The 26,661-nt window shown below is 37.4% G+C and overlaps 1 protein-coding gene across 4 annotated transcripts in view; it reads left to right on the top strand.

Moving 5' to 3' along the window:
• The window catches only part of TBL1XR1 (transducin (beta)-like 1 X-linked receptor 1), a 178,942-nt gene that overhangs the window by 141,024 nt on the left and 11,257 nt on the right, over window positions 1-26,661 (top strand). For all 4 annotated transcript variants that reach the window (XM_010845692.1, XM_010845691.1, XM_010845693.1 and 1 more), the window contains 9 exons: window positions 4,641-4,786; window positions 7,011-7,233; window positions 7,958-8,090; window positions 8,444-8,585; window positions 11,257-11,320; window positions 11,415-11,512; window positions 12,682-12,742; window positions 23,222-23,343; window positions 23,490-23,564. In XM_010845692.1, coding sequence (XP_010843994.1) covers window positions 4,641-4,786; window positions 7,011-7,233; window positions 7,958-8,090; window positions 8,444-8,585; window positions 11,257-11,320; window positions 11,415-11,512; window positions 12,682-12,742; window positions 23,222-23,343; window positions 23,490-23,564 — 1,064 coding nt within the window. The remainder of the gene's footprint in view (window positions 1-4,640; window positions 4,787-7,010; window positions 7,234-7,957; window positions 8,091-8,443; window positions 8,586-11,256; window positions 11,321-11,414; window positions 11,513-12,681; window positions 12,743-23,221; window positions 23,344-23,489; window positions 23,565-26,661) is intronic.

The following is a 26,661-nucleotide window of genomic DNA, read 5'->3' as shown; positions in this document are numbered from 1 at the left end:
ATATATATATATATATATATATATATATATAAAGGGCAAAATTAGGGCACAAAACTGCATAGCCAGTGTATTGTGCTGGACAAAAGGAAATAAAATATTTTAACAGTTGTATTTGGGTTTTGGTATTGTAATTTTTTTCCTTCACTCCTTTCTTCCTTTCCTTTTTTTATTTTTTTAAATAAGTGTTAGGTCCATCTAACTTTTCAACATACAAGGTCCCATGTAGCATTTTTTTCTCTACTTCTTTTTACCTTTTCTAAAACCTTCACTCATTTAAATATGGAACTTTTTGTACTAAACAAAATTCTGGGTCTATAGGATAGAATTGGAAACAGATTTGGGGTCAAGAGGGTATGTGGTGATGGAAGCAGGGTTATAATTTTCTGGGCTTTTCTGACCTGAGGCTGAGAAGAGGGCCTTGTGTAAGTCAGATTTTACTTCCATATAGGGCACTGTATCGTGTTAGTAGTTAAGCTTTGCCTCCCACCTCACCGCCACTCCCCCGCCGCCCCCGGCCCTGTTCAGATACCCTACACCATAACCATATTCAGAGCCCTTTTTCATGCTCGTATACCCTCCATTTGCAAAGTAGAGTTGACAGGCTCTGAAAGACTTGACTTCCCTTTGAGGAAACCATCCCTGTCATCCCAAGAGAGGTCACTCCTGAAACAAGCCATATGTAGAAAATGGTTGTCTTGTGATCTCATTTCTTACGTGGGACAGTGCGTGGCCTCAGAAGTAACCGCACACAGACCCCCGTACCACTGCCGGTCCCGACCACTGAATATCCTTGAATTACTGCATACTGAACTTTGCCTTACTCCTCTCTGGATTTCCTTTTCTATCTCCCAGATTTTAATCCCTCTAGTGAATGTGTAGAATACTTGATTGTAGAGAATTTATACAAAGTATTATTTATATCAGCTTTGCTTTGACTCCTGGAAAGAAGGGATGCTATATTAGGCAAGCAGGCTAGACTTAAGCATTTCACAGACTGTGAGTTGATGCCTTTTGCCTTTTACTATGTGGATCAAAAGCTGTCCCTGAAAAAGTATTGCCTGCATATATATTTACAGATAAATGCAAATATATTTTGGCATAACCCTGGTTCAAGTTTTAGTTTTTCAAGGGAGATTTAAGTCATATGTTTTCTCTGGATTCATAGATTCCTGATGTGCCAAGATAAATTATAGTAGAATTGCATTCTGATTTAACAAATGTTTATTGAACACTAGTAAAATTAGGTGACATCTAGTTTCCTAAAATTGAAAGATTACTAGACATTAACCCCATCTTCAGACATCCCAGTTGTATTAATCATACATATACACACAACCCGTAGAATGCTACACATACACAAATTAGACGATTAGTATAGAAGAGAAATACCAATCCTGGAGCAGCAGGAAGAAGGACTTCACCTCTATTCACATAGGTGAAAAGTGCGTGGGAACACATAAAGCCCAAAGGCATGAGATAGCACAGTATATTCTAGGTCTTGGTTGAAGTGGGGAGATAAGCCTGGAGAGATGAGTAGGGTAAAGATTGCAAAAGTTACTGTGTGTCACACTTAGAGAATTTGACCTTGATTATGAAGGCCAAAAGGATTGTTGAAAGTACTCAAGTAAGGAGTGGTATGATCATTTTTTGTTTCACAAGTAGTCTTCTAGCCATAGTGTTGCAAGTGTACTTAACTGGGGAAGAGAGGAAAGGAACTTATGACAGCAGTGGTCCAGGTAAAGGATGATGGGGGACTAAAATCCAGGTGTGGGCATACAAGGAAAGCTGATGACAGACCAGAGAGGGAGAGTTGATAGGGTTTGGCGAATGGTGGAATGCCAGGGGCTGACGGGAAGTGAGGAGGACCTGAGGTGTAGCATGGCAAGATGAAAAGTTTCTAAGGAAGAAGTTGTTTTAGGAAGGGGAAGAAGAAGAGTAGTTTTGAACATAATTTTAAGCTGCTTTGTAATGCTGTAACTAGAAATTTAAAAAAAGTTACTGTTCAATTCAGCATGTGTTTAAGAAGAGCATTTTAAGTATGGACCTCCTTTAGGGCAAATATATATTAACGATAAGTGCCGAAACACTATTAAGGATGACTTTAGGGTTGTTTTCTTGCTATTTGAGAAGATCATAAGTGCATATGTAATACCTAAGGATAACAGAGGGCACCTGGTCTCACACAAAAAAATTCAGAACATAGGCAACATTCCAGTTAAAAATTGACATTGTTCTACGTGCAGCTTTTACGATATTCTTGGACATAATCTTGAACTTTGTCATCTAATTAAACAGAGTCTAAATGTAATTAATAATTATTTAAATTGTACTCAGAAATTGGAGTACAGAAGTCATAGACTTTGCTGCAGTTTAGAAGGCTTTGGAAAATCAAAGTATCTTGCTTTTTAATAAAATGTCTTACTGTCTCAAGTGCTACTGATGCCACTTTCTAATACCCTGAAACGAAATAAGAATAATGATGCAGTCTTTTATGTTTTGTTGATATGCAGGAGCTCACTCTGCCTTAGCTTTATCCTTGACCCTGTTCTAACTGTTCAGTAGGATGGGGGGAATGCAGTGGTTATGGCCATGGTCCCGGAATAAATCTATTTTCTTTGTGTTTTCTCATCTGCTAAGATGAGAAATTAGTGCATGATACAGGCCCTCTGTAAGTGATATCGTCTATCTTGAAGCCTTCTACCCCAAGCTACTTGGTTGTTTAGCTTTTTTTCCCCCTTTCTGTTATATGATTTACTGCAGAATTTATTTGGGGAGGGTTATGAAATTGAGAACAGGGGTCTCCAGCCTCACTGCTTCTGGATTTCACTGCCATTATCTCATAACCTTTCTCCCCAGTCCTTCCTAGTCTTTTTTCTTAGTTTCCTATCCTGGTGATCTGGGATCTGCTCATACTCAAGTAGTTCTGGGTTTCCTGATAGGGACAGAGCAAAACGGTGCTTTTTTCATTTGTATTTTTTGTGCCTTCCTTGTGAGCTCAGATTAAGTTGCAGATTATAAATGCTTTTTTAATAATGATCTTGTCTATGGGTGAAATCAAGTCAAAATTCAAGACTTATAAGATAGCATTTTCTTTTTTTTTTTCTTTTTAAGCGTCTTTTTTTTTTTTTTTAACTTTACAATATTATATTGATTTTGCCATACATCAACATGAATCTGCCACGGGTGTACACTTGTTTCCAGTCCTGAACCCCACTCCCACCTCCCTCCCCGTACCATCCCTCTGGGTCATCCCAGTGCACCAGCCCCAAGCATCCGGTATCCTGCATCGAACCTGGACTAGTGATTCGTTTCTTATATGATATTATACATGTTTCAATGCCATTCTCCCAAATCATCCCACCCTCTCCCTCTCCCACAGAGTCCAAAACACCAATACACTATACTAACGCATATATATGGAATTTAGAAAGATGGTAACGATTCTTACTTCTCACTATGGGTAGTTACAGAAATGGTTAGGTATCCCAAAGAGGTAAGGAAGGGACAGCCCTAAGGAAAATCAACTTAGGTGTACTATGACTCTCTGTTAACCAATTAAAGTAGCCTCTAGCCACATGCTCTTTGTGAGCCCACAGTATTTTATGACAGACTGTTCATAAGTGCCACAAGGAGTCTGAGAGTGCAAGCACAAAACAAAACAAAAAAAACATGGACTAAGCACTAAACATCTAAGGATAGACAGGCTCGACAACGTGTTACATGGATTAAATTAGTTTAACCAAGACCCGAGTAAGCCCGTGTTCATTTACCTTATTTAACATTCTGTACAGACGTATAATTTAATTGAATTATTTAACGTTAATGATAGTTACTAGTTAAGCTCTGATGGATATGTTGGTAAAGAGAATAACCACCCTCAGTCTGTCAGTTTACTAGAATTTTACTTTTGGATTTGGACTTGACTTTCATAAAAAGCAAGAGTGACTTAAATTTATTTAAAATTAGACTTTTGTTATGTGAATATTTTGGTTTGAGTATTTCAAATTAAAATCAAAGAGTTGTTGATGGACATACAAATTGGATTTTCACTTGTCAGCTGTTCTTTTTCTAAAGCTTCCATTTAGATGGGTTATTACTAAGTAGCAAAAAATTAGTAACTTTTTTTAGTATTTAATCATATATATAATGAAAGTTAAGCTTGAAAATTATTTTTCATTATTAAATTACAGTTTTCATTCCTTATGTTTTAGTTTGCTTTTTATTTCCTAAGTAGTTTTTTAAAATAGCCTACAAAATATAGAATTACAAGATGTATGATGATTTATATACAGAAATTTTAATATACTACAGAAATATTAACTGTCATTTAATTTATCTTGAGTGAAGCATTTAAGTCACATGACTTAGAAAGGCTTCCCCAACTTTAAAGTTTAATACTGTTTGTTGAGGAAAATTACGTTATGTGCTACGGTTATATAATTAAAGTGAAGAGGAAAATACATGAAGGTTATGGATTTTGATACTTCTTTTGTTTAAAAACATATTTGACCTTAGCTAACAGTCTGGGATTTCAAATGGGTGTCAGGGGGATTTGAAAGATTACAGAAGTCTTTCCTTTGTGTTACATTGCATGTTGCCCTTTGGAGAATAAATCGTTACAACTTTTCTTTTGCTTTCAGGATTTTCTCATTCAGCGTTCACCTTCGGTATAGAAAGCCATATCAGTCAGTCCAACATTAATGGTGCCCTCGTCCCACCTGCTGCATTGATTTCTATCATCCAGAAAGGTCTACAGTATGTAGAGGCAGAAGTTAGTATTAATGAGGTAAGGAAGACTTAGTTCAAGTATTAATTCTTACTCTTAAATGCTTCCTTAAATATCTGGTATCTTGCTTGCTCATTCATTATCTGACTTCAGCTTCACCAGGTAAACAAAACTGAAGGACATTATTCTTAATGTGATGTCAGGGCGCACAGGCAAGGCTGATGGCTCTCAACTATAAGGACCACTATCTTATTGCTTTTTACATGGTTTAATAAGTAAACAGTAAGAAATAATTTTCTTTAAAATAAGAAAATTGTGCTGTGGAATACTGAGACCATAATTGATTGAGAAATTAGAAGATCTTAGGTTATTTGGTTGTACGTGATTTTGGAAGGCACCTGTCTACAGTCTATATGATATAGGTAGTTTAACTCATGTCAGTCAGTTATGGCCTATGAGCCAAAGTCTGCCTACCGCTTGTTTCTGTAACGTTTGCTTGGGGCACAGTCACACTCCTTAAGTTGTGTATTATCTAGCTTTTGTGCTACAGTGGCAGCATTGAGTGGTTGTGACAGAGACCTTAGGTCTGCAAAGCCCAAAATATGCAGAAAGACTCTGCACACCCTGGTATAGCTGGAAATTTTTATACATGGTCAGGATTTGTGGTATATGGAGCTTTTTACCTTATTTTCATTTCAGAGATTAACATATTCCCCTTTACTTTTGCAGGTATTTTAAAAACTAAAGCATCCATGGTTTCTACATCAGTATTTATTACTATAATTATAGTGTACTAAATTGATTATTTTTTAAATTTCCTCATGTCTATAACTGAAAAATCTACTGATACTAAATTAAATGTGTCCTCATTGTCTTTTAGCACTTTGCCTCCCAAAGTATACTTATTGCAGAAAACGATAAAACAATTTCTCCCAGTGGCCAGAGTTGAAGTCTTCATTTTTTCTGAAAAAAATTTTTCTAGATTTAATATAGTACTCCACAATATATCTATATTGATTTTAATCTTTTTTTTTTTTAAGTTTAAATACTTGCTCCAGCTCCTCAAATACTCCATTATAATCGACAGTTCAGAGAGATGTGCAGTGTTTTGTAACTTGGAGCATCCCATCACACCACTTAGTGCGTGTTCACTGGCTTAAGTGAGCCAGGCTTCATTTATGCATGTTTCTAGCTAATATGCACTGTTTCTATTTCTGACTTGCTCTGTGCCTGTGTCTCTTCTCCTGCTTGCTTTAGAACTTATTTATTGTGAACTTCCTAATACCAGTGAGAGGAGCTTTGGAAAATTATAGCAACTTGATAAAATTAAAGAACACTAGCCTGTGAATTGTAGTTGTACTTCTCAAATGTTACTGTGCATATAAGACTCTCCCCAAAAGCTTGTTAAAACAGAGATTCCTGAGCCCTTTAGAGATTTTGATTCTGTAGCTTTGAGTCTACATTTCTAACAAGTTTCCAGGTGATGGTGGGACTGTTGGTCCTTGGATTGCGCTTTGAATAGCACCAGTTAACAAATTCCAGCTGTGAAAGTCTTTAAATCTTATTGTGCTCATATTTCAACAGTAGTAAAATGAGGGACTTACCTGGCATTCCAGGATTAAGATTTTGCCTTCCAGTGGAGCGGCATAGGTTCAATCCCTGGTCAGGGAGCTGATCTACCTGCTTTCGGGCCAAAAAAACAACACATAAAACAGAAGCAGTATTGTAACAAATGCAACAAGGTCTTAAAAACAATAACAGTAGTAAAATGAGGTGATTGTATGTATTAATGTCTATTGATATTGATGTCTATTTCTGCCTTAATATTTTAATTAAATCACAAGAAACTTTTGCATTCAGCAAAACTATTTTAAAAGTTTTTAGTTTTAAAGAAGTATTTACCAAAATGTGGCACCAAATCTCTTATCATTTTATTAACTATCCCACATTACTTTTGACTAACAGAACTTTGTAATATAATTGAAAGCCTTTTTACCCTCCAGGCCTATTTTTTTTTAATTCCTTTCACTATTTCAGCTTTGATCTGTGCAACACTTAACAGTAAGAATTGGGTGAGGAAGACAGTTGGAGCAGCTGTTTACAGTGCTTCCTTTAGTTTCCTTCTTCCCTCCCGGTTCCTTCCTTCCTTTCTTACATGCACTCAGGAAATTACCTAAAAGTGTTTTTTCTTGGAATGATGATTTTCTGCTGTTAACTTGTATGAATACAAATTACTCTAAATGTGTTACCTTTGATTTTTCTTCTCACAATTTTTCAAATCCAGGATGGTACCTTGTTTGATGGTCGACCAATAGAGTCTCTGTCACTGATAGATGCCGTAATGCCTGATGTAGTACAAACAAGACAACAAGCTTATAGAGATAAACTTGCACAGCAACAAGCAGCAGCTGCTGCAGCTGCTGCAGCTGCGACAAACCAACAAGGATCTGCAAAAAATGGAGAAAACACAGCAAATGGGGAGGAGAATGGAGCACATACTATAGCAAGTGAGCTGAAAGAAGAATCTTTTTAAGTTCCATTAAAAAAGAAACTTGCTTTATGGGGATGCCTCATTTTAGCTGAACTAATACTGTCTATTTAATTTTTGCCAACTTGTTCCCCTAACTTGTATCACACAATTCAGATTTTTATGCTTAAAGCTCCATAAAGCTAGATTTACTTTCATGGACCTTATTTTCATTCTTTTTAAAAAAATATTTAGAAACTGTTTTTTTTTTTTTTTATTGTTAGGTGAACTTTGTGTCTGCATTTGATTTCTAAATATAATTTATAACAGTAGTCATTAACAGATACGGTAAAGCTTTGGCATGGAGATATAAAGGCAACTCGATGTTATATGAATGATATCAGCAACCCCTACTGGCAGAAATTCAGAATAGTGTTGGCATGGATTATATTTAATTCAAACTATTTTATCATTTTTAACTGTGTTTGGGCCTAACCTTTCACAGTCTTCCTCTAGTCCTGCTCCCCCATCTCTGAACACACACTTAGATGCACATCTCTTTTTAAAAAATTACATTCATATTTAACTAAAGATTGGAATTTATTTTTCATGTGATAAATTCTGTATAGTCATTTTCGACATTACCTGACATAGTGGAATAAGAAAGTTACACTCTATCTGCTGGTTAGGAATTCCTTTTTTCCCCCAATATGCTGTGATATTATTACCTAACTGGAATTTTCCATCTGTTTCTCATGATGCAGATAATCATACTGATATGATGGAAGTGGATGGGGATGTTGAAATCCCTCCTAATAAAGCAGTTGTGTTACGGGGCCATGAATCTGAAGTTTTCATCTGTGCCTGGAACCCCGTTAGTGATCTCTTGGCATCAGGGTATGTTTCTCAAAGTGAAATTAAAATGGATTTCTAAAAGTATCTTACTGAAATATTGCATGTTCTACAAATACATTGTTTACACTTTCAGGTTTTTGTTGTTGCTTGTTTGTGGTCATTTTACCCCGTAAATGTTTATTTCTTCATAAAGTAATGTTAGAGTTTTTAAACTACTGCCTCAGGAGTGATTTTGGCATCTCCAAAACGGAGACTGAGAAAAATACTGGAAATGGAAATGCCTGATAGTCTAATTTGTATTTGCGTCATTAATAACAGAATGTAAATTTGTTGCCTTGATTTCTGTAATACTTGAGAATATCATGAAAATTTAAAATAAGTTGCATGCTTTATAGGTCTGGAGACTCAACAGCAAGAATATGGAATCTTAGTGAAAACAGCACGAGTGGCTCCACACAGTTGGTGCTTAGACATTGTATACGAGAAGGAGGGCAAGACGTCCCAAGCAACAAGGATGTGACGTCGCTAGATTGGAATGTGAGTATCACTGTATTGTCCATGATGGATGTAGTTACTAACATACGTAACCTCTCTGAGCCTCAAACTAGTGGCAGGGTATGTCTGTGTGTTCAGGTATTTTTGAATTTCACTAATAAGAACAGCAGACTAGGAGTCCCCAACCCAAAATGTGTTAAAAGCAAAGACTGGCCCTCGAGCAGTCGGAACAAGGTTCATCTTCCAGCCTCAGTTTCTCTAGCTGTAGAATGACTCTGTACTTCGTTGTCATCACATGTAAAGTAGGAGTGTATTAATGGTCTTACATAAATCAAATAATAAATGGAAACCAATAATAGGCACGTACTAAGTTCTTAATGGGCTTCCCTGATAGCTCAGTTGGTAAAGTCTGAAATTCAGGAGACCCAGTTCGATTCCTGAGTCAGGAAGATCCCCTGGAGAAGGGAAAGGCTACCTTCCAGTATTAATTAAGTTCCTAACTACTAAGTCCTTTGTTAGGGGTACAAGAGAAATCTATGTAATAGAAACATAGTTTTGTTTCTCTCATTTTGCTGTTAATTGATGAAAACTTCATTGCCAGCTGCTTTTTAGGAACTGTTAGTCTAGATTATAAGCTTTATTCTAGCTGTAGGACTCTTAGAATTCTCTTATTCTATATATGATTCAATATCTTTGATTACTTTTACTTACCAGAAAATTTGATTTAACTATTGACAAAGCTCCATCCTTTCAGTTTCAAATATACTTAACAGCTTTTTTTGCTACCATTCCCATAAGTAATTTGCGGGAAATTAGCATTTTAAAAGTTTCTGTATCTTTTCCTTTATTCCATGTTGTCTTTTTTCTTCCTTGTAATTTTATGTTCATTTTTTTAACACCCTCCCACTCCCCCAACTCTGGTTCTAGTAACTTCTTAGACTGTTATCAGTGTCATAAAGAATTTTAGAGGTCAGCTGTCCTTTTCTTAGCAAGTGGACATCCTTTCCTTCTCTGGCCTCTGTTTTAACAACATTTTGTGGGGTTTTTCAAAGTATCTTCTAAATCTCTTTCCAAGAAATAAGATCTGTCTTTCAAAGTGATTACACTATCTGAAGTTCTTAGTTACTATGAAATTCTTCCAGAACTCATGATAAGTGTTCTTTTCTAAATTTCCAACAATGTATTTACCCTTTCCCACCTATAAAGTTGAGAATTCCAAACGGTGTTATTTGATTGTAGGGTCAGAACTAAGAATTCCGTTCTTAAAATGGGACCTTACTATATCATAGGCCAAAGGCCTTATAGCCTTCTTAGGCTGTTTGGCTCAGAGACCATGTTAACTTAGTGAAATTTATAGTTTACACTGAAAAGGATGGTTAACAAATGATTTGTTGAGCTTGGTGTTTCTGAACTGCAAGTTAAAGCTTTTGAAAGTATAGACTTTTGGAAGATTTATTATTTGCTATGAACTTAAGTCTTCCCCTTGAAGGAGAAAATGTTATTGTTGTTTAATGGCTCATTTCCATGGCTAAAGCAGAAGCCTGTGAGGTAGCTGTTCCTTATTAGTCTCCTACTTTACTAGTGGTCCATGGTCTAAAACCATTAGTTTAAAGGAAACTTTGCATTGTGCAGAGTTTGGAAATAAACTTGTGCTGTTAGCTTCAACATTGCTCCTTCTTCCTTAGATAGAACTATAGGGGATTTCCAGATCCTAGCAGAAGTGAATCTGCATCGCCTACAAACAGCATTTGTTTCTCACTTAACTGTACAGCTAGATGACTGGAGAGGTCTGAAAAGGTGATCTTGTTTTTATTTCTCTTACCAAAAAAAGCATCAGAAAGTACTGAGTGAGGCAGGATTTCATTCTCTCTCTCCTGTAATGTTTACTCATCTCAGCAATAGTCTGTGTAATGTACTCCGAAACTTGCATTTCCACAGAGTAGGCTAGATCTTAGCAAGTCCTGCCGTTGTACCGTTATTCAAGGCAAGACACCGTAGGAAATTTTAAGATTAGAGAAAACGTTAAGGATTTCTCCTCATAGTAGAATAGTTCCGGACAGTTGTGCTCACTTCGTTAGCTATAAAGTCAGCCTACACTCTTTTCTAACTCTTTTGTGTGTGTGTGTGCATTGCTATTTTTATTGGTACAGGAAAAAGTAACGAAAGAAATGTTTAATGTAGTGATATTTAAGAATCTGATCATCTGAAACAATATTGTTTGGAACACACACACAGTTTAGACAGTAAAAGATTTAGAGGAAGGACAATATGAGAACTTTTAATCATAATGAAACATTTTGGAAGATTTTGATTTTGATTGAATACCTTTATTAAATCGTAAGGTTAAGATTTTGATGTCCTTTCTAATCCCCCACCCGACCCCCACCTTTAGTCCTGGGCCTTTGTGAGAGCACAGTAAGTAGACCTTAGCACCTGTAAGAGCGGTGATAATCCTGCTCCCAAGCAGTTACTGCCCTTCCAAGACTGGGGTGTGAGGCCTGCACCCTGACTGACTGCTGCCAAAATATTAGCTTCACAGCATGAAGGGTGTTCTGTAGGCCTTTTCTCGCACTTCTAAATAGGCAAAGCTGAAGGTCTTGAAGCAGAGAATGTTCCAGACCTGCTGTACTTGGGATTAAACATAATATATTCTAATAAAAATTAAATACCCTTTCTGGGTTATATAATTGAAAGAAATGTGTTTCTCCAACAGAGTGAAGGTACACTTCTAGCAACTGGTTCTTATGATGGGTTTGCCAGAATATGGACTAAAGATGGTAAATAAAGCATTTTTTTTCCCACTTGTTTTTTACTGTTGATCCAAATTATAAAGCTTAAAGTAATTTTAATGTTTTTCCTTTTGAATTTTAGGTAACCTTGCTAGCACTTTGGGGCAGCATAAAGGCCCCATATTTGCATTAAAATGGAATAAGAAAGGAAATTTCATCCTAAGTGCTGGAGTAGACAAGGTAATTAGCTTCTATAAAAGTTAATTTGTTAAAGAGTATACTTGAGAGTACTATTCTCCTCTGCTAATCACATAAGTAATAAAACATTCATATTTGGGAAATTCACATGTGAATTTATGTTAGGAATAGAAATGGTTTCTTAGATTTTCTGTCAGCTCATTCTTAAATCTGTGCAGATGCCTTTTATTCTTATCTGTGTGACCACTCTTCATTGTTTTGGAATTTGAGCCATAGTGAAGTCATATATCTGATACTGTTCATTGCTTTTCTGTAGTTTTTAGTTAATTGCATCAGTGTGGATGCTCTGGAGTGATTTCATGGGAAATCTTAGAGTCAGTCTGTTAGCTGAACTCCTAATGTTTAATTGAAAATGCAAGAAATATAGGGTTTTTCCAGCTTTCACCTAACATGGCTGGTAAACATGAGTAGGTTGAAATCATTTGTTATTTCTCTTTCATTTTAAAGTTATTTCCTTTACCACACATCCCAGAGAAGATTATTTTATAATAGAGGAAAGTACATGCCCATAGTTACCTGTATATTGTCAAAAAGGGAAGTAGGCAAAAAGGAAGAATATGAAGGTGGCCAGGAAGGGCAGGGGAAAGCCTTCTTACTAGTTACTGCCATTCTACAATACTTATGACCCCAAAGTTATAAAATTAGTGATGGGAGGGTATTAGTGGAATTGTGAATATATCCATTCAGATGTATATGTTATACTTTGCTGTAATATAAAAAACATTGTTTTAATTATTGTCAGAATTAAACCTGCCTTTATTTATAAATGTGAGCTTTAAAAATCTTAATATTGAGAATTAGCTGATTATAATATTAACCAAAAATTTACCTCCTGAAGCTACACAGCAATAAAAATCTGACATTAAATACACGACTACAATGGAGTTTCTCAATCGAATATAATGTTTGGTACTTACAGACAGCCAGTAATTGTCACTTGAAGTAAGTTAACTGATGAAAAGTCACCAGGGTAGAATCAAACTGCTTAACAGTTTAATTTAAACATCCTTTCCCTGCTCCCAGTGGAATATAGCCTCATTGTACTAAAACTAAATGTTAAATGTGCTCTGACATTTCATATTGCTTTAATATGATGAGGCATTTATGTATATATGATAAACTTAGCAATATATTTTCCTTTTCTATTTCAGACTACAATTATTTGGGATGCACATACTGGTGAAGCCAAGCAACAATTTCCTTTTCATTCAGGTAAATCTTCACAGTTTACATGAGAACTGTTGGAACTTTCTTCTGTTTTCCTAATTAAACTTTTAATAGCATATAGTTCATCTAAAATCTTGAACTATCAAATGTAAGTTTTGTTACTAGTCCTTTGAGGAGTTGATGTTCAGTGGCTTTCAGATAATTAATCATCAGAGGATTATCAAATGTTTTCTGTGAAATGTACCATAAAGCATTTTCAGCCTGGTGCCGTTAGAGTTGGTAATATTTAATGGTAAGAACATAGATTTTTGATCCAGGATGTCTAGGTGTGCTTGTGAATCCCACTCCACTTAACAAGCTTCAAGATTGAGTCATTGAACCTTTCTGAGCCATATTTTCTGTCTGTAAACGAGGGATAAAAATAATACTGTTTGAGTAAGTGTGTAAGACTAATACATATATATGAAAATACCGCATAAACTTCTACAGATTTAGGTATTGTCATGTTTTATTTCATGTATCTAAATCAGTCCTCTTGCTTACCTAAAATAAAAATTATAAGGTTTTACCGATATTGCTGGAACTTTGGTGCTTCATATATTTTCTTTTAGGAAATAATTTGATACTTAAATCAGATAAATCTGATCTCCAAAATAGTGCGCTTCTTTCTCCATGATATATGGCCATGCAGCAGAGCATACATCCTGATGTGTAGAGACACTTTGATTTTAGTACCAACACTCTTGTGCCTCCTAGAACTTTGTTCCTGCTTTCGGGGGGGTTTCTGAGAACAGAAACTGATGTTAAACTGGAACAAGATCCCTAATAATGTTTAGAACAGTAGTTTTAGTACTGCCTAGTTTAATTACATCATGCAAGATTGTGTTGTGGTTGGAAAGAGTTGTAAATTGGAGGCTGAGTTAAGTAATTCTGGTTATTTTCAAGGCTTTGATATTATCCTTTTTACACTCAGTGGCACAGTGTTACCTTTAAAACTGAAATGCAAAGCTTTTGGCATTTTGCTTTTTTGTATTTCTCTATTTAGTGTGATTCGATAAGTCAAATAAGGCACAAAATGATTTTTCAGTAGTGTCTGAGTGGCATAATTTTGCAAGTATTATGTTAAACAATTCAACTTGATTAAAGCTTATCACATTAATAAGTATTTATTTACACATCAGTTTCTGTTTACCTGTTTTAATCCCTTTCCGCCTTTGCTTCTAGTCCTCAACCAGATAGAATTCTCTTAGACTTCTGACCATTCTGCCTAAAGATTTTTCCTAAATCCTAGGAGTGATGGAAAATTGAAATAAGTGGGTGTGGCATCGTTATGAGTTGCTTTATAATGTGTGCCACCTTTCTGTTGGAGGTAATGCTCTTTATACACGATCCCATTTAGTCTTGGCTACAACCCAAGACACTGTACAGGAGACAGGGATCAAACCATCCCCAAGGAAAAGAAATGCAAAAAAGCAAAACGGCTGTCTGGGGAGGCCTTACAAGTAGCTGTGAAAAGAAAGAGAAGCAAAAAGCAAAGGAGAAAAGGAAAGATATAAGCATCTGAATGCAGAGTTCCAAAGAATAGCAAGAAGAGATAAGAAAGCCTTCCTCAGCGATCAATGCAAAGAAATAGAGGAAAACAACAGAATGGGAAAGACTAGAGAGCTCTTCAAGAAAATTAGAGATACCAAGGGAACATTTCATGCAAAGGTGGGCACATTAAAGAACAGAAACAGTATGGACCTAACAGAAGCAGAAGAACTGTACAAAAAAGATCTTCACGACCGAGATAATCACTATGGTGTGATCACTCACCTAGAGCCAGACATCCTGGAATGTGAAGTCAAGTGGGCCTTAGAAAGCATCACTACGAACAAAGCTAGTGGAGGTGATGGAATTCCAGTTGAGCTGTTTCAAATCCTGAAAGATGATGCTGTGAAAGTGCTGCATTCAATATGCCAGCAAATTTAGAAAACTCAGCAGTGGCCACAGGACTGGAAAAGGTCAGTTGTCATTCCAATCCCAAAGAAAGGCAATGCCAAAGAATGCTCAAACTACCGCACAATTGCACTCATCTCACATGCTAGTAAAGTAATGCTCAAAATTCTCTAAGCCAGGGTTCAGCAATACGTGAAGCGTGAACTTCCAGAGGTTCAAGCTGGTTTTAGAAAAGGCAGAGGAACCAGAGATCAAATTGCCAACATCCGCTGGATCATGGAAAAAGCAAGAGAGTTCCAGAAAAACATCTATTTTGGCTTTATTGACTATGCCAAAGCCTTTGACTGTGTGGATCACAATAAACTGTGGAAAATTCTGAAAGAGATGGGAATACCAGACCCCCTGACCTGCCTCTTGAGAAACCTATATGCAGGTCAGGAAGCAACAGTTAGAATTGGACATGGAACAACAGACTGGTTCCAAATAGGAAAAGGAGTACATCAAGACTGTATATTGTCACCTGCAGAGTACATCATGAGAAACGTTGGGCTGGAAGAAGCACAAGCTGGAATCAAGATTGCCGGGAGAAATATCAATAACCTCAGATATGCAGATGACACCACCCTTATGGCAGAAAGTGAAGAGGAACTAAAAAGCCTCTTGATGAAAGTGAAAGAGGAGAGTTAAAAAGTTGGCTTAAAGCTCAGCATTCAGAAAACGAAGATCATGGCATCTGGTCCCATCACTTCATGGGAAATAGATGGGGAAGCAGTGGAAACAGCATTGGACTTTATCTTTTTGGGCTCCAAAATCACTGCAGATGGTGATTGCAGCCATGAAATTAAAAGACGCTTACTCCTTGGAAGGAAAGTTATGTCCAACCTAGATAGCATATTCAAAAGCAGAGACATTACTTTGCCAACAAAGGTTCGTCTAGTCAAGGCTATGGTTTTTCCAGTGGTCACGTATGGATGTGAGAGTTGGACTGTGAAAAAAGCTGAGTGCCGAAGAATTGATTCTTTTGAACTGTGGTGTTGGAGAAGACTCTTGAGAGTCCCTTGGACTGCAAGGAGATCCAACCAGTCCATTCTAAAGGAGATCAGCCCTGGGTGTTCTTTGGAAGGAATGATGCTAAAGCTGAAACTCAGTACTTTGGCCACCTGATAAGAAGAGTTGACTCATTGGAAAAAACTCTGATGCTGGGAGGGATTGGGGGCAGGAGGAAAAAGGGACAACAGAGGATGAGATGGCCAGATGGCATCACTGACTCTATGCACGTGAGTCTGAGTGAACTCCGAGAGTTGGTGATGGACAGGGAGGCCTGGCGTGCTGCGATTCATGGGGTTGCAAAGACCGAACTGAACTAACTGAACAACCCAAAGAGGTAGATGATGTAGAAGTCATTTTACAGATAAAAAGCCATTTTACCTGTGATATTCTTTCCTGCCATGCTTTTTTTATTTTTTAAATGGCTTTATTGAAGGAGATGTGTGTATGTCCAGTTCCTCCGTATCCGTGCCAGCACTTGGTATATGATTAGTCTTTTTAATTGTGTCCACTCTAATGAGTGTGTAGTGATATCTCACTGTGGTTTTATTTGTAGTTCCTAATGATTAATGATGTTGAGCATCTTGTCATGTGTTAATTTATCATCTGTAGATCTTCTTTGGTGACGTATCTTTTTCTTTTGCTTGATATAGAAGTTGAGGTCACGGATTTGAAACCTTTCTACTTTTCTAGTGGGGATCTGACATTCAGTGCTATAAATTTACCTCTAACTACTACTTGGAGAAGTCAATGGCACCCCACTCCAGTACTCTTTGATTGGAAAATCCCATGGACGGAGGAGCCTGGTAGGCTGCAGTCCATGGGGTCGCTAAGAGTCGGACATGACTGAGTGACTTCACTTTCACTTTTCACTTTCATGCATTGGAGAAGGAAGTAGCAACCCACTCCAGTGTTCTTGCCTGGAGAATCCCAGGGACGGGGGAGCCCGGTGGGCTGCCATCTATGGGGTCGCACAGAGTCGGACACGACTGAAGCAATTTAGCAGCACTACTTAGTGACATCTCACAGTTTTTCAGATATTGTAATTTCATCCAGTTCAGAATACTTTTTGAAGTAATTTTGATTCAGTGTATTAATTTATGAATAATTGGAAAACTTTTCAAGGTCTTTGTAGCATTGCTTTCTAATTTTTAATAAAAAATATTCGTTTTATTTTTGATTGCACTAGGTTGGTTGCTGTGTGCAGGCTTTTTCTAGTTGTGGAGATCGGGGGGTACTCGTTACGGGGCATGGGCTGCTTGTCACGGAGTGCGGGCTGTGTGGTGTGTGGGCTTCAGTGTTTGAGGCTTGCAGGCCCCAGAGCACAGGCTTTTAGTAGTTGTGGCGCATGAGCTTTTTGCCCTGCAGTATGTGGGCTCTTTCACGGGCCAGGAATCGGAGGAACCCAGTGTCCCCTACATTGTAAGGTGGATTCTTAACCACTGGACCACCAGCGAAGCCCACTTTCTAATATAATTCTATTGTTCCTACAAATGTCATGAGGGTCAAGTTGTTTCATAAGGTTGTTCAAATCTTTTATAGCCCTAAATGATTGTTCTATCTACTTATACCACCTGTTACTGAGAGAATGGTATTGAAATCATCAATAATAATTGGAAAACACAGTTTCTAATTTCTTCTGTCAATTTTTGCTTTATGTATTTTGAAACAGTGCTAATAAGGACATTAACATTTAGGAATGTTGCATCCTCATGTTGATCCATTTATCATTTTGTTAATGAGCCTCTTTTTTTTTTTTTCATTTTGTTTTTTGTGCTCTGCAATCTACTTAATCTGATGTTAATGTAGCCCTTCAAGTTTCTTTTGGTTAGTGTTGGCATGGTATATATTCCTCCATACTTTTACATTTGAAGTGTAATTTATGTAGGCATCATTTATTGCATGTTTACTGAATATCAACCGCTGCCTTTTAATGGCAATATTTAGGCTCTTTACATTTAATGTAACTATTGATATGATTGCATTTAAATTAATCATATTTCTATTTATCTCTTCTTCTTTTCCTGTTTTCCACTTTCATTTGGATCATATGAATATTTTTATGACTACATTTTTCCTCCTTTGGTGGGCTATTAACTATAAATCTTTTATTATAGTGGTTGCATCAGGATTTATAGTACACATTTTTAACTTAGCACTATATACTTTCAAGTGATATTTTAAAGAGATTAAATAATAATAATTTTTACTCATAGTTACCATTTCCAACTGTTCATTTCTTTGTGTAGATGCATACACATCTAATTCATCTAGTATCATTTATTTTCTGCCCAAACTGCTTTAACATTCCTTATAGTGCAAATGTAATGCTGATGAATTCATTCTATATATATGAACAAGTCTGTATTTCACCTTCATTATTGAAAGATTTTGTTGTTGTTGAGTATAGAGTTCTGGGGTTGACAGGATTTTTTTCTTTCTGTACTTTAAAAAAATATTGCCGTGTTCTCTTATTTACAGTATTTTCACTTTGAACTTGTTCCAGTTTTCATCCTTAACGCTTGTAGTAATTTGTCTTGTTTTATCTGGCTGCTTTAAGGTTTTTCTGCTTATAAGTGATTTGGTGCAGTTTGAATATGTTGTGCCTTAGTTCAGTTTTCTTTGTTTCTTGACCTTGAAGCTTCTTGGATGTCTTCATGCATAGTTTCCTTCAAATGAAAATTTTTTTTTGACCATTATTTTTAAGAAATATTCTACTTCCTCCCCACATTTTTTTTCACTTGAAGTTTTGAATGTGTTTATTAGTCTGCTTGATTTCCCATAATACTCTTCATTTTTTTATCCAGTATTTTTTTCAGGTGTGCTCATTCGTGTCCAACTCTCTGTGACCCCATGGACTGTATCACCCACCAGGCTTCGAAAGGGCAAGAATACTGGAATGGGTTGCCCTTTTGAACCCACATCTCTTGCGTCTCCTGCATCCGCAGGCAGATTCTTTACCACTAGCACCACCTGAGAAGTGGGATAATTTCTATGCTGTTTTTCAAGTTTTCAACTTCTTTTCTTCTAAGTATTTGTGAACTTTGTTCTGGCACATTGTTAAATTACCTGGAAACGGTCTGATCCTTTGGGTCATGCTTAGGAAACTTGTTAAATGGCAGGGAAACAGTGCTCAGTGTAGAGCTAATTATTTCCTGGTACTGAGGCAAGAACCTAGATGTACTCAAACCAGTGTTCCCTGAATCAAAAGGTTTTCTAGCCTGCTGCGCATTTCCAGTCTTGAGTATCAGGCATTGTTTCTTCTAATCCTTTTCAGTGGTTCTTTCCCAAGGCTCAGCTAGTACTTACGCTGATTAGAATAGCTAACTATGTGAGTTGGGCCCGCTGCAGGTCTTTAGAATTCTGTCTGCATAGCTCTCTCCTTTCTTGTGCTGTGAATTCTAGGTGCCTGTGGCTCTCTAGATTCTGAGCTTTATCTCTTCCCCTCAGGAATTTCATTAATCTCTTCCTTAGGGAAATTCCTCTTCCATGGGCCAAGATCTGGACATTTTTCTAAATCATATATGATCAGTTAAAGGCACATTGTTGGTTGATTTCTTTCTCTCAAGAACCACTGTCCTTTGTTGTCTCATACCCAGAGTCTTCCCTGGTGGCTCAGATGGTAAAAAAAAATCCTTTGCAATGCAGGAGACCCAGGTTTGATCCCTGGGTCAGGAAGATGCCCTGGAGAAGGGAATGGTAACCCACTCCAGTCTTCTTGTCTGGAGAATTCCATGGATAGAGGAGCCTGGCAGGCTGTGGTCCGTGGAGTCTCAAATAGTCGGACACAACTGAGCAACTAACGCTAGCACTAACCCAGAGTCTTGAACTGTCATTTCATACATTTTGTAAGTGTTTGGCTATTTTGGGCAGGAGGTAAATTTGTTTCCTGTTACCCCATCTTGACCAAGAATGGAAGTCTACCATGCTTTTAAAATTACCATATTCTAATTCCTATACTGTATTTTCATTCATATACTCTTACGTAAAGCATAAGTCATGATTATAGATGAATTAACCGTTTCATATTCATTAGGATAGCTGTAAAAAATAACAGTGTTCATAATGATGTGGAGAAATTAGAATCCTTGTACTTTGTTAGTAGGTATGTAAAATGGTACATTTGTGGAAAAGAGTATGACAGTTCCTCAAAAAGCTAAACATAGAATTACCATATGACCCAGCAGTTCTCCTCCTAGGTAATTGAATTGAAGGCAGGAACTTGAATGAATTCATAGCAGTATTTATAGCATTGTTCACAGTAGCCAAAGGGTGAGAACAACACACTGTCCATGAGCAGATGAGTGGATGAACTGAATGGGGTCTCTATATACATGGATTATTATTGAGCCATAAAAAAAATGAATTTCTGGTACATGCTGCAACACCAGAGAACTTGTATACCTTATGCTAAGTGAAGTAAATCAGACATAACTTTAAAAGTAAAGATTCAAGAGTACAGAGGCTGGGAGGAGGGCAAAATGGAGAGTTATTGTTTAATGGTTACAGAATTTCTGTTTGGGTGATGCAGAACTTTTGAAAATAGTGGTGATTGTACAATATTGTGAATGTAATTGATACAGCTGAATTGTACACTTAATTAAATGACAAATTTCATGTTATGTATGACCACAATATTTTAAAACTAATGTAATATGCTAAAAGCCATTGAATTGCACACTTTAAATGGATGAAATGTATGATACATGAATTATATCTTAGTGAAGCTGTTTTTTTAAAAAGGCAAATGAATATTAAATGCCTTTTCCCCTTCCCTCATAGGTTTATTTATTACCTTTCTGGATTATGAAAGATGCATGGGTTAACAAAAAATAAATCAGAATTGGAGGACACAGAGATTGAATCTTAGTTCCAGGACTTTTTTTTTTTTTGCTGTACCTTGCAACTTGCAGGATCCTTGTTCCTCAACCAAGGATCAGACTCATGGCCCCTGCAGTGGAAGAGCAGAGTGCTAACCACTGGACCCCCAGGGAATCCCAGCTCCAGGAATTTAGAAGATTGTGTACCCTCGGCCAATTAACTTTTCTTAGCCTTTTTCATCATATGAAAAATGAAACCAATAATAGTAAATATACCTCTCACATATTACCTACATAAAAATATATTTTACGTTAGAGATGTATTTCTGTCTTGAAGGACTTATATTACCTAGAGTCATTTTTAAATTTTAGGAATAAAATACAAAGTAAGGAGGTATGGGTTCTTAGATCATACCAACCTATAATCATTGTATCTTATGAGCCAAGCATATCACAGAACATTAATCATACAACTCATGTCTTAGCATTCTTCAGCTTCCTTCAGTTGTCTTTACCCAGTTATACAGTTGGTTTTTGTTTTGGTTTGAACCTAATGGTGTATTTGTTTAAATACCGTTTCTGATTTTCTCAGCCACCTATCTAATGTTTTCAGATGATGCTCTGTCAAATTGATACCCTGGTGGAGCACAACAGATACTTGGCCTTCTTCATAGCGTTGTATTATATAACACTTAATTGTCCTTTAAATTATTTACATTTTTGTCACACACACACACAATTTTTTTTTTTGGTTGGGGGGTTACACTGGGTCTTCGTTGCTACACGCAGGCATTCTCTAGTTGCAGCAAATAGGGGCCATTCTTGGTTGTGGTGTGTGAGCTTCTCATTGTCGTGGCTTCTCTCTTTGCAGAGCACAGGCTCAGTAGTTGTAGTACATGGGCCTGGTAGCTCCGCAGCCTGTGAAATTTGCCCAAACCAGGGATCAAACCTGTGTCCCCTGCATTGGCAGGCAAACCCTTATCTACTGTGCTACCAGGGAAGTCCTTTCCCACACTTCTTAACACTATAATAAATTATCATATAAGCATTTTGTTAAAATTATTTTTCAAAATTGTATCTTAATAATATTTAATGTCAAAATGAAGGTGTAGTTACTGATTCGAAAGCAGAAAGACAAAATCTAAACCAGGTAATTCAAGAAAGGGAACATAATATAAGGAAACTCTAGCAGAAGTCTTACAAGAGTGAAGAATAGAGAAGTAGGAGGTAACTCAGAGTTTAACAACCGCAGTAAACCTAAGACTGTAGAGAAAATGATAGGATCCAACTACCCAGTGGGAATGGTGTCTTTAGCGAGTAGGCTGCCTGGCGAGCATAGGCACCGTGGAGCAATCAGGGTCACTGCCAAAGACCCAGTCTTAAAGAGAGAGGACCACAGAGTTGCCTGTCTACCGTCTTTCTCCTGACCTTGGACTTCTGACAGTTTCTTCCACTGAATGAGCCCATCTGGGGTACTGCAGGCATGGGGACCTGGAATATGTGATGTCCTGGTGGCAGAGAAGGGCAGGGCAGAGTGAGGTGAGGAGTGGGCTGAAGATAAGCTCACAGAGGAACAGTTGTCTACATTGCTCCAAGAGGTTGTGGTGCACATGAACACCAGCATACCAGACATAGTGCCGATCAAAGTGGGCCAGTGTTTTTACTCACTGACTTAGTTGGATTCTCCAGGAAGCAGGATGGGAAAGAGGAAAGGAGCCAAGGAAGGGAACAGTTTCTGGTGACAAAGGTCTAGGGTCAACCTAATTCATGCAGGGCTCTGAAGTGTTTGTTATATATCAGGATTTTCCTTGTCTTGCCAAGCATGCTTCATTTTTGATTCTCACCTTTCCCCCAACCACCTACTGCCTGCTCTAAATGCAGTGTTTTTGGTGTGCTTCTATTTCTTAACCCAGTTACTTGCTATCATTACCTTAATCTGCCTTGCTAATTATAGAGAAGCTTTGCACTTTGCAACAGGGGAAAATGAGAAAGGAAAGAATCTTTAATCATATCCGAGCTAAAGTATTAAATGCCAGCCAGCTTTTGGACCTCTGAGGTTTTAAATTCAGTGATGTAGGATTTAAGATATATTTGACAAGAATCACTTAGAAGAAAAATGTGTTTGCCAATCATGTAATACTCCCATTTATCAGTTAAGTAGATAGTGGAAATGGTACTTACTCAGTCTAACATTTGTCTGACTTGTAATTTACAAAGTACTTTCCATACACATTATCTAACTTGATGTTCACAATATCCTTGAGTACTAAGCGTAAAGGTTTTTATCTCCATTTTTTAGAAGAGAAAAATAGCCTGAGAGCTGACTTGCTTATAAGGGCCCATTAGTTAGGGAATAGCAAAACAAGGCTTTGTATCCATTGAACACTCACAGAATTTTAGAAACAAAAGGAAATGTAGCATCACATTTAATTTTAAGAGTCCAGTGCTAGTAATTTACAGAGCAAGCTCTCAGGAACCCTCATCTCCTGGTTACCAGGCCAGTGTACTTTCTGTTAGGCTGTGTCTCACAGAGAGACAACCAAACTGAAATGTATTAATATTTGTGATAATTAAGTACCATAATCTTAGAAATTCTATTAATATAAAAAGAATAAAGCAAATCATTTAAGTTCTTAATGTCCAGCAGCGTTTTAAAACTAAAGCGCCTAGATTTCAATGCCATGTGGAATGAATGCAAACCTGGCTTTTTCCTTTGCAGCACCAGCATTGGATGTCGACTGGCAGAGCAACAACACTTTTGCTTCTTGCAGTACAGATATGTGCATTCATGTCTGTAAATTAGGACAAGACAGACCTATTAAAACATTCCAGGGACACACGGTGAGAAACTTCTTTTTTCTCCCTCCTTTAAAGCAATTATGATGAATAAGTAATGTTTCAGAGTGGTTTTGAAGTATGTATGTTTAATACCCAAAGAACAACCAAGTCTATGAAGTGAAAATGTGAATGTTTACTATTATTTTTAGAATGAAGTAAACGCTATCAAATGGGACCCAACTGGCAATCTCCTGGCATCCTGTTCTGATGACATGACCTTGAAGGTAATTCAATAGGAGGGAGGAAGGGGGCTGAGGAGTTACACAGTGTGGCTGCTCTGGCCGTTTTAAGATTGCTCAGAATGTGTCTCTTGTAGTTGGGAATTAATGATACTAAGATTTGTGCTATTATAAATTGTCTTTGCTAGTAACGAGTCATATATTGGTACAATGAAAGGTTATTTGCTCATGTAAAGATCTGACTCATAGGTAGTGAATGAAGATCTTTGTAGGATTCATGGATTTGACTAATATTCTGAGCAATGTATTAATTGGATTTTTGCTGTGGTGTGAATATATATCACCCTTGCTGGGAAACTGATGTGTAGTGGATATATAGCTTAATCGGTGAGTGAGCATAGTTGACATTTCAGAATTCACGTCTCATTATGAGTTTACATTTTTCTTGTTGTGTAACTAAAAGCAAAAACTAACACCTAGCCCCTGTGTATATCACATACCAGAATTAAAGGGGGGGGGAAGCTTTCTGAGATAAAGAAAAATATAATTTTCAAAATTAATGAAGCTTGAGCTCTATACTTCATCATTAACTCTACTAAAAATAATTTACCTTTGACTTTCCAATGCCGCTGACTGCAAACATGATAACCTTTATAGATAGGATAATCATGAAGGAAAACTGCTTTTCCTCTTCCCAGGAACAGATTAAATGTAACCTTGGTAACCTGGTGAGTTTTTTTTTCCTTAAATACCAGCTGTGTTTTTAGTTAGGTTTTCTCAAGTCTGGACTCCCTTGTAAGCGTTGCTGATAAAAATGCTTTTCTTCACACTTTTACTTGTGAGATTACTTTGCAAGTGTGTGTGTGCATACATGAGCGCACACGTGCTCACTCAGTCGTGTGTGAGGACTATAGCCCACCAGGCTCCTCCATGGAATTTTCCAGGCAAGAATACTGGAGTGAGTTACCATTTCCTGCTCCAGGGATTGAACCTGCATCTCTGTGTCTCCTGCATGAGCAGGCAGATTCTTTACCACTGTGCCACCTGGCACCCTTGCGTGCACATACCTTATGCTTATAAAATGAATAAAGAACAAAGAACTTCTTTGGGAGCAGAGTGTGGCACATACAAGGAAATGAAAGAAGGCCAGTAGCTACTCTCAGCTACTGATTTGCAGTTCAAGAGATAACGTTTGAATTAGAACATGTTCGAGGTTTTTGTTGTTGTTATTCTAAGAATAATAAAAGGTCAGAATTTTAAAGCAGAAGCTATAAGGATGAATAATGTCTAGTGAAGCCGTACTTTGAGAAGAAGGAACAGCAGATGAGTGAGAAGATTATGTTTAGCTTGGATAGTGCCTTTGAGTCATGCAAGTGGACGTGCCAGGCTGGTCTGATGCTCAGAGAAGAACTCAAAGTTTGATGTAATCATTTGGGAATTCTCAGTAGACGGGGGGTCATTCAAAGCCATGGGCATGGACAAAATTGTGTAGGTAGAAAGTATCAAATAAAAGAAGAAGAAAGCTTTAAAAGTCTTAAACTCTGTAACATTTACCTGTTTTAAGAAGAATCAGGTTCCAAAAGAAAACCTAGCAAGAATGACTTCAGTGGAAATAGTATGTATGTGTAGAGAAGAGTATTTCAAGGGAAGTGTTGAAGAGAATGGTCAGTAATATCAGTGCTATCGAAAGCTGGCATGAAATACGTTTTGGAAACTTATCTTTTTGCATTTATTTACATGGAGTTATGTATACCTAGGGGAGAAGGCGTTGGCACCCCACTCCAGTACTGTTGCCTGGAAACTCCCATGGATGGAGGAGCCTGGTGGGCTGCAGTCCACGGGGTCGCTAAGAGTCGGACACGACTGAGCGACTTCACTTTCACTTTTCACTTTCATGCATTGGAGAAGGAAATGGCAACCCACTCCAGTGTTCTTGCCTGGAGAATCCCAGGGACGGGGGAGCCTGGTGGGCCGCCGTCTATGGGGTCGCCCAGAGTCGACACGACTGAAGCGACTAAGCAGCAGCAGCAGCAGCAGCAGCAGCAGCAGCAGCAGCAGGATTTCCTTATATGTACAGTCTGAATATGCTCCACTGTGTGTATGCGCATCTTCTTCTTTCTCCATTCATCCATTGTCGGACACTTAGGCTGTTTCCATATTTTGGCTTTTCTGGAGAATGCTGCAGTGAACATGGGAGTACAGATACCACCTCGAGAGCCTGGTTTCATTTTATGTGTTTTATATATGTAACCAGATATGGAATTGCTGGTTTATATAGGGGTAGTTGCTAAAATTTGAGGGAGAACCTCGTGGCTGCACCATTTTGTATTCGTTTATCAGCAGTTTATAAGGGTTCCAAGTTCTCTATATTCTTGACAAAATTTTTAAAATTTATGAAGCCATCTAACAGTTGTGAAATGATATCTCATTGTAGTTTTGATTTGCATTTCCCTGATTATCCGTGATACTGAGCATCTCTTCATATAACCTGTTGGCCATTTGTATGTCAACTTGGAAGGAATGTCAAGTCTTTTGTCCATTTTTATTTTTTTTTATTTTATTTTTTTAAATTTTATTTTATTTTTAAACTTTACATAATTGTATTAGTTTTGCCAATTATCAAAATGAATCCGCCACAGGTATACATGTGTTCCCCATCCTGAACCCTCCTCCCTCCTCCCTCCCCACACCATCCCTCTGGGTCGTCCCAGTGTACTAGTCCCAAGCATCCAGTATCATGCATTGAACCTGGACTGGCATCTCGTTTCATACATGATATTTTACATGTTTCAATGCCATTCTCCCAAATCTTCCCACCCTCTCCCTCTCCCACAGAGTCCATAAGACTGTTCTATACATCAGTGTCTCTTTTGCTGTCTCGTACACAGGGTTATTGTTACCATCTTTCTAAATTCCATATATATGTGTTAGTATACTATATTGGTGTTTTTCTTTCTGGCTTACTTCACTCTGTATAATAGGCTCCAGTTTCATCCACCTCATTAGAACTGATTCAAATGTTTTCTTTTTAATGGCTGAGTAATACTCCATTGTGTATATGTACCACAGCTTTCTTATCCATTCGTCTGCTGATGGACATCTAGGTTGCTTCCATGTCCTGGCTATTATAAACAGTGCTGTG

Source organism: Bison bison, unplaced genomic scaffold (genome assembly GCF_000754665.1).
Source record: "Bison bison bison isolate TAMUID 2011002044 unplaced genomic scaffold, Bison_UMD1.0 scf7180017864222, whole genome shotgun sequence".
NCBI classification, from domain to species: domain Eukaryota; kingdom Metazoa; phylum Chordata; class Mammalia; order Artiodactyla; family Bovidae; genus Bison; species Bison bison.
Note: the sequence above shows the minus strand (reverse complement) of the source record. Positions and strands in the feature narration are given on the sequence as shown.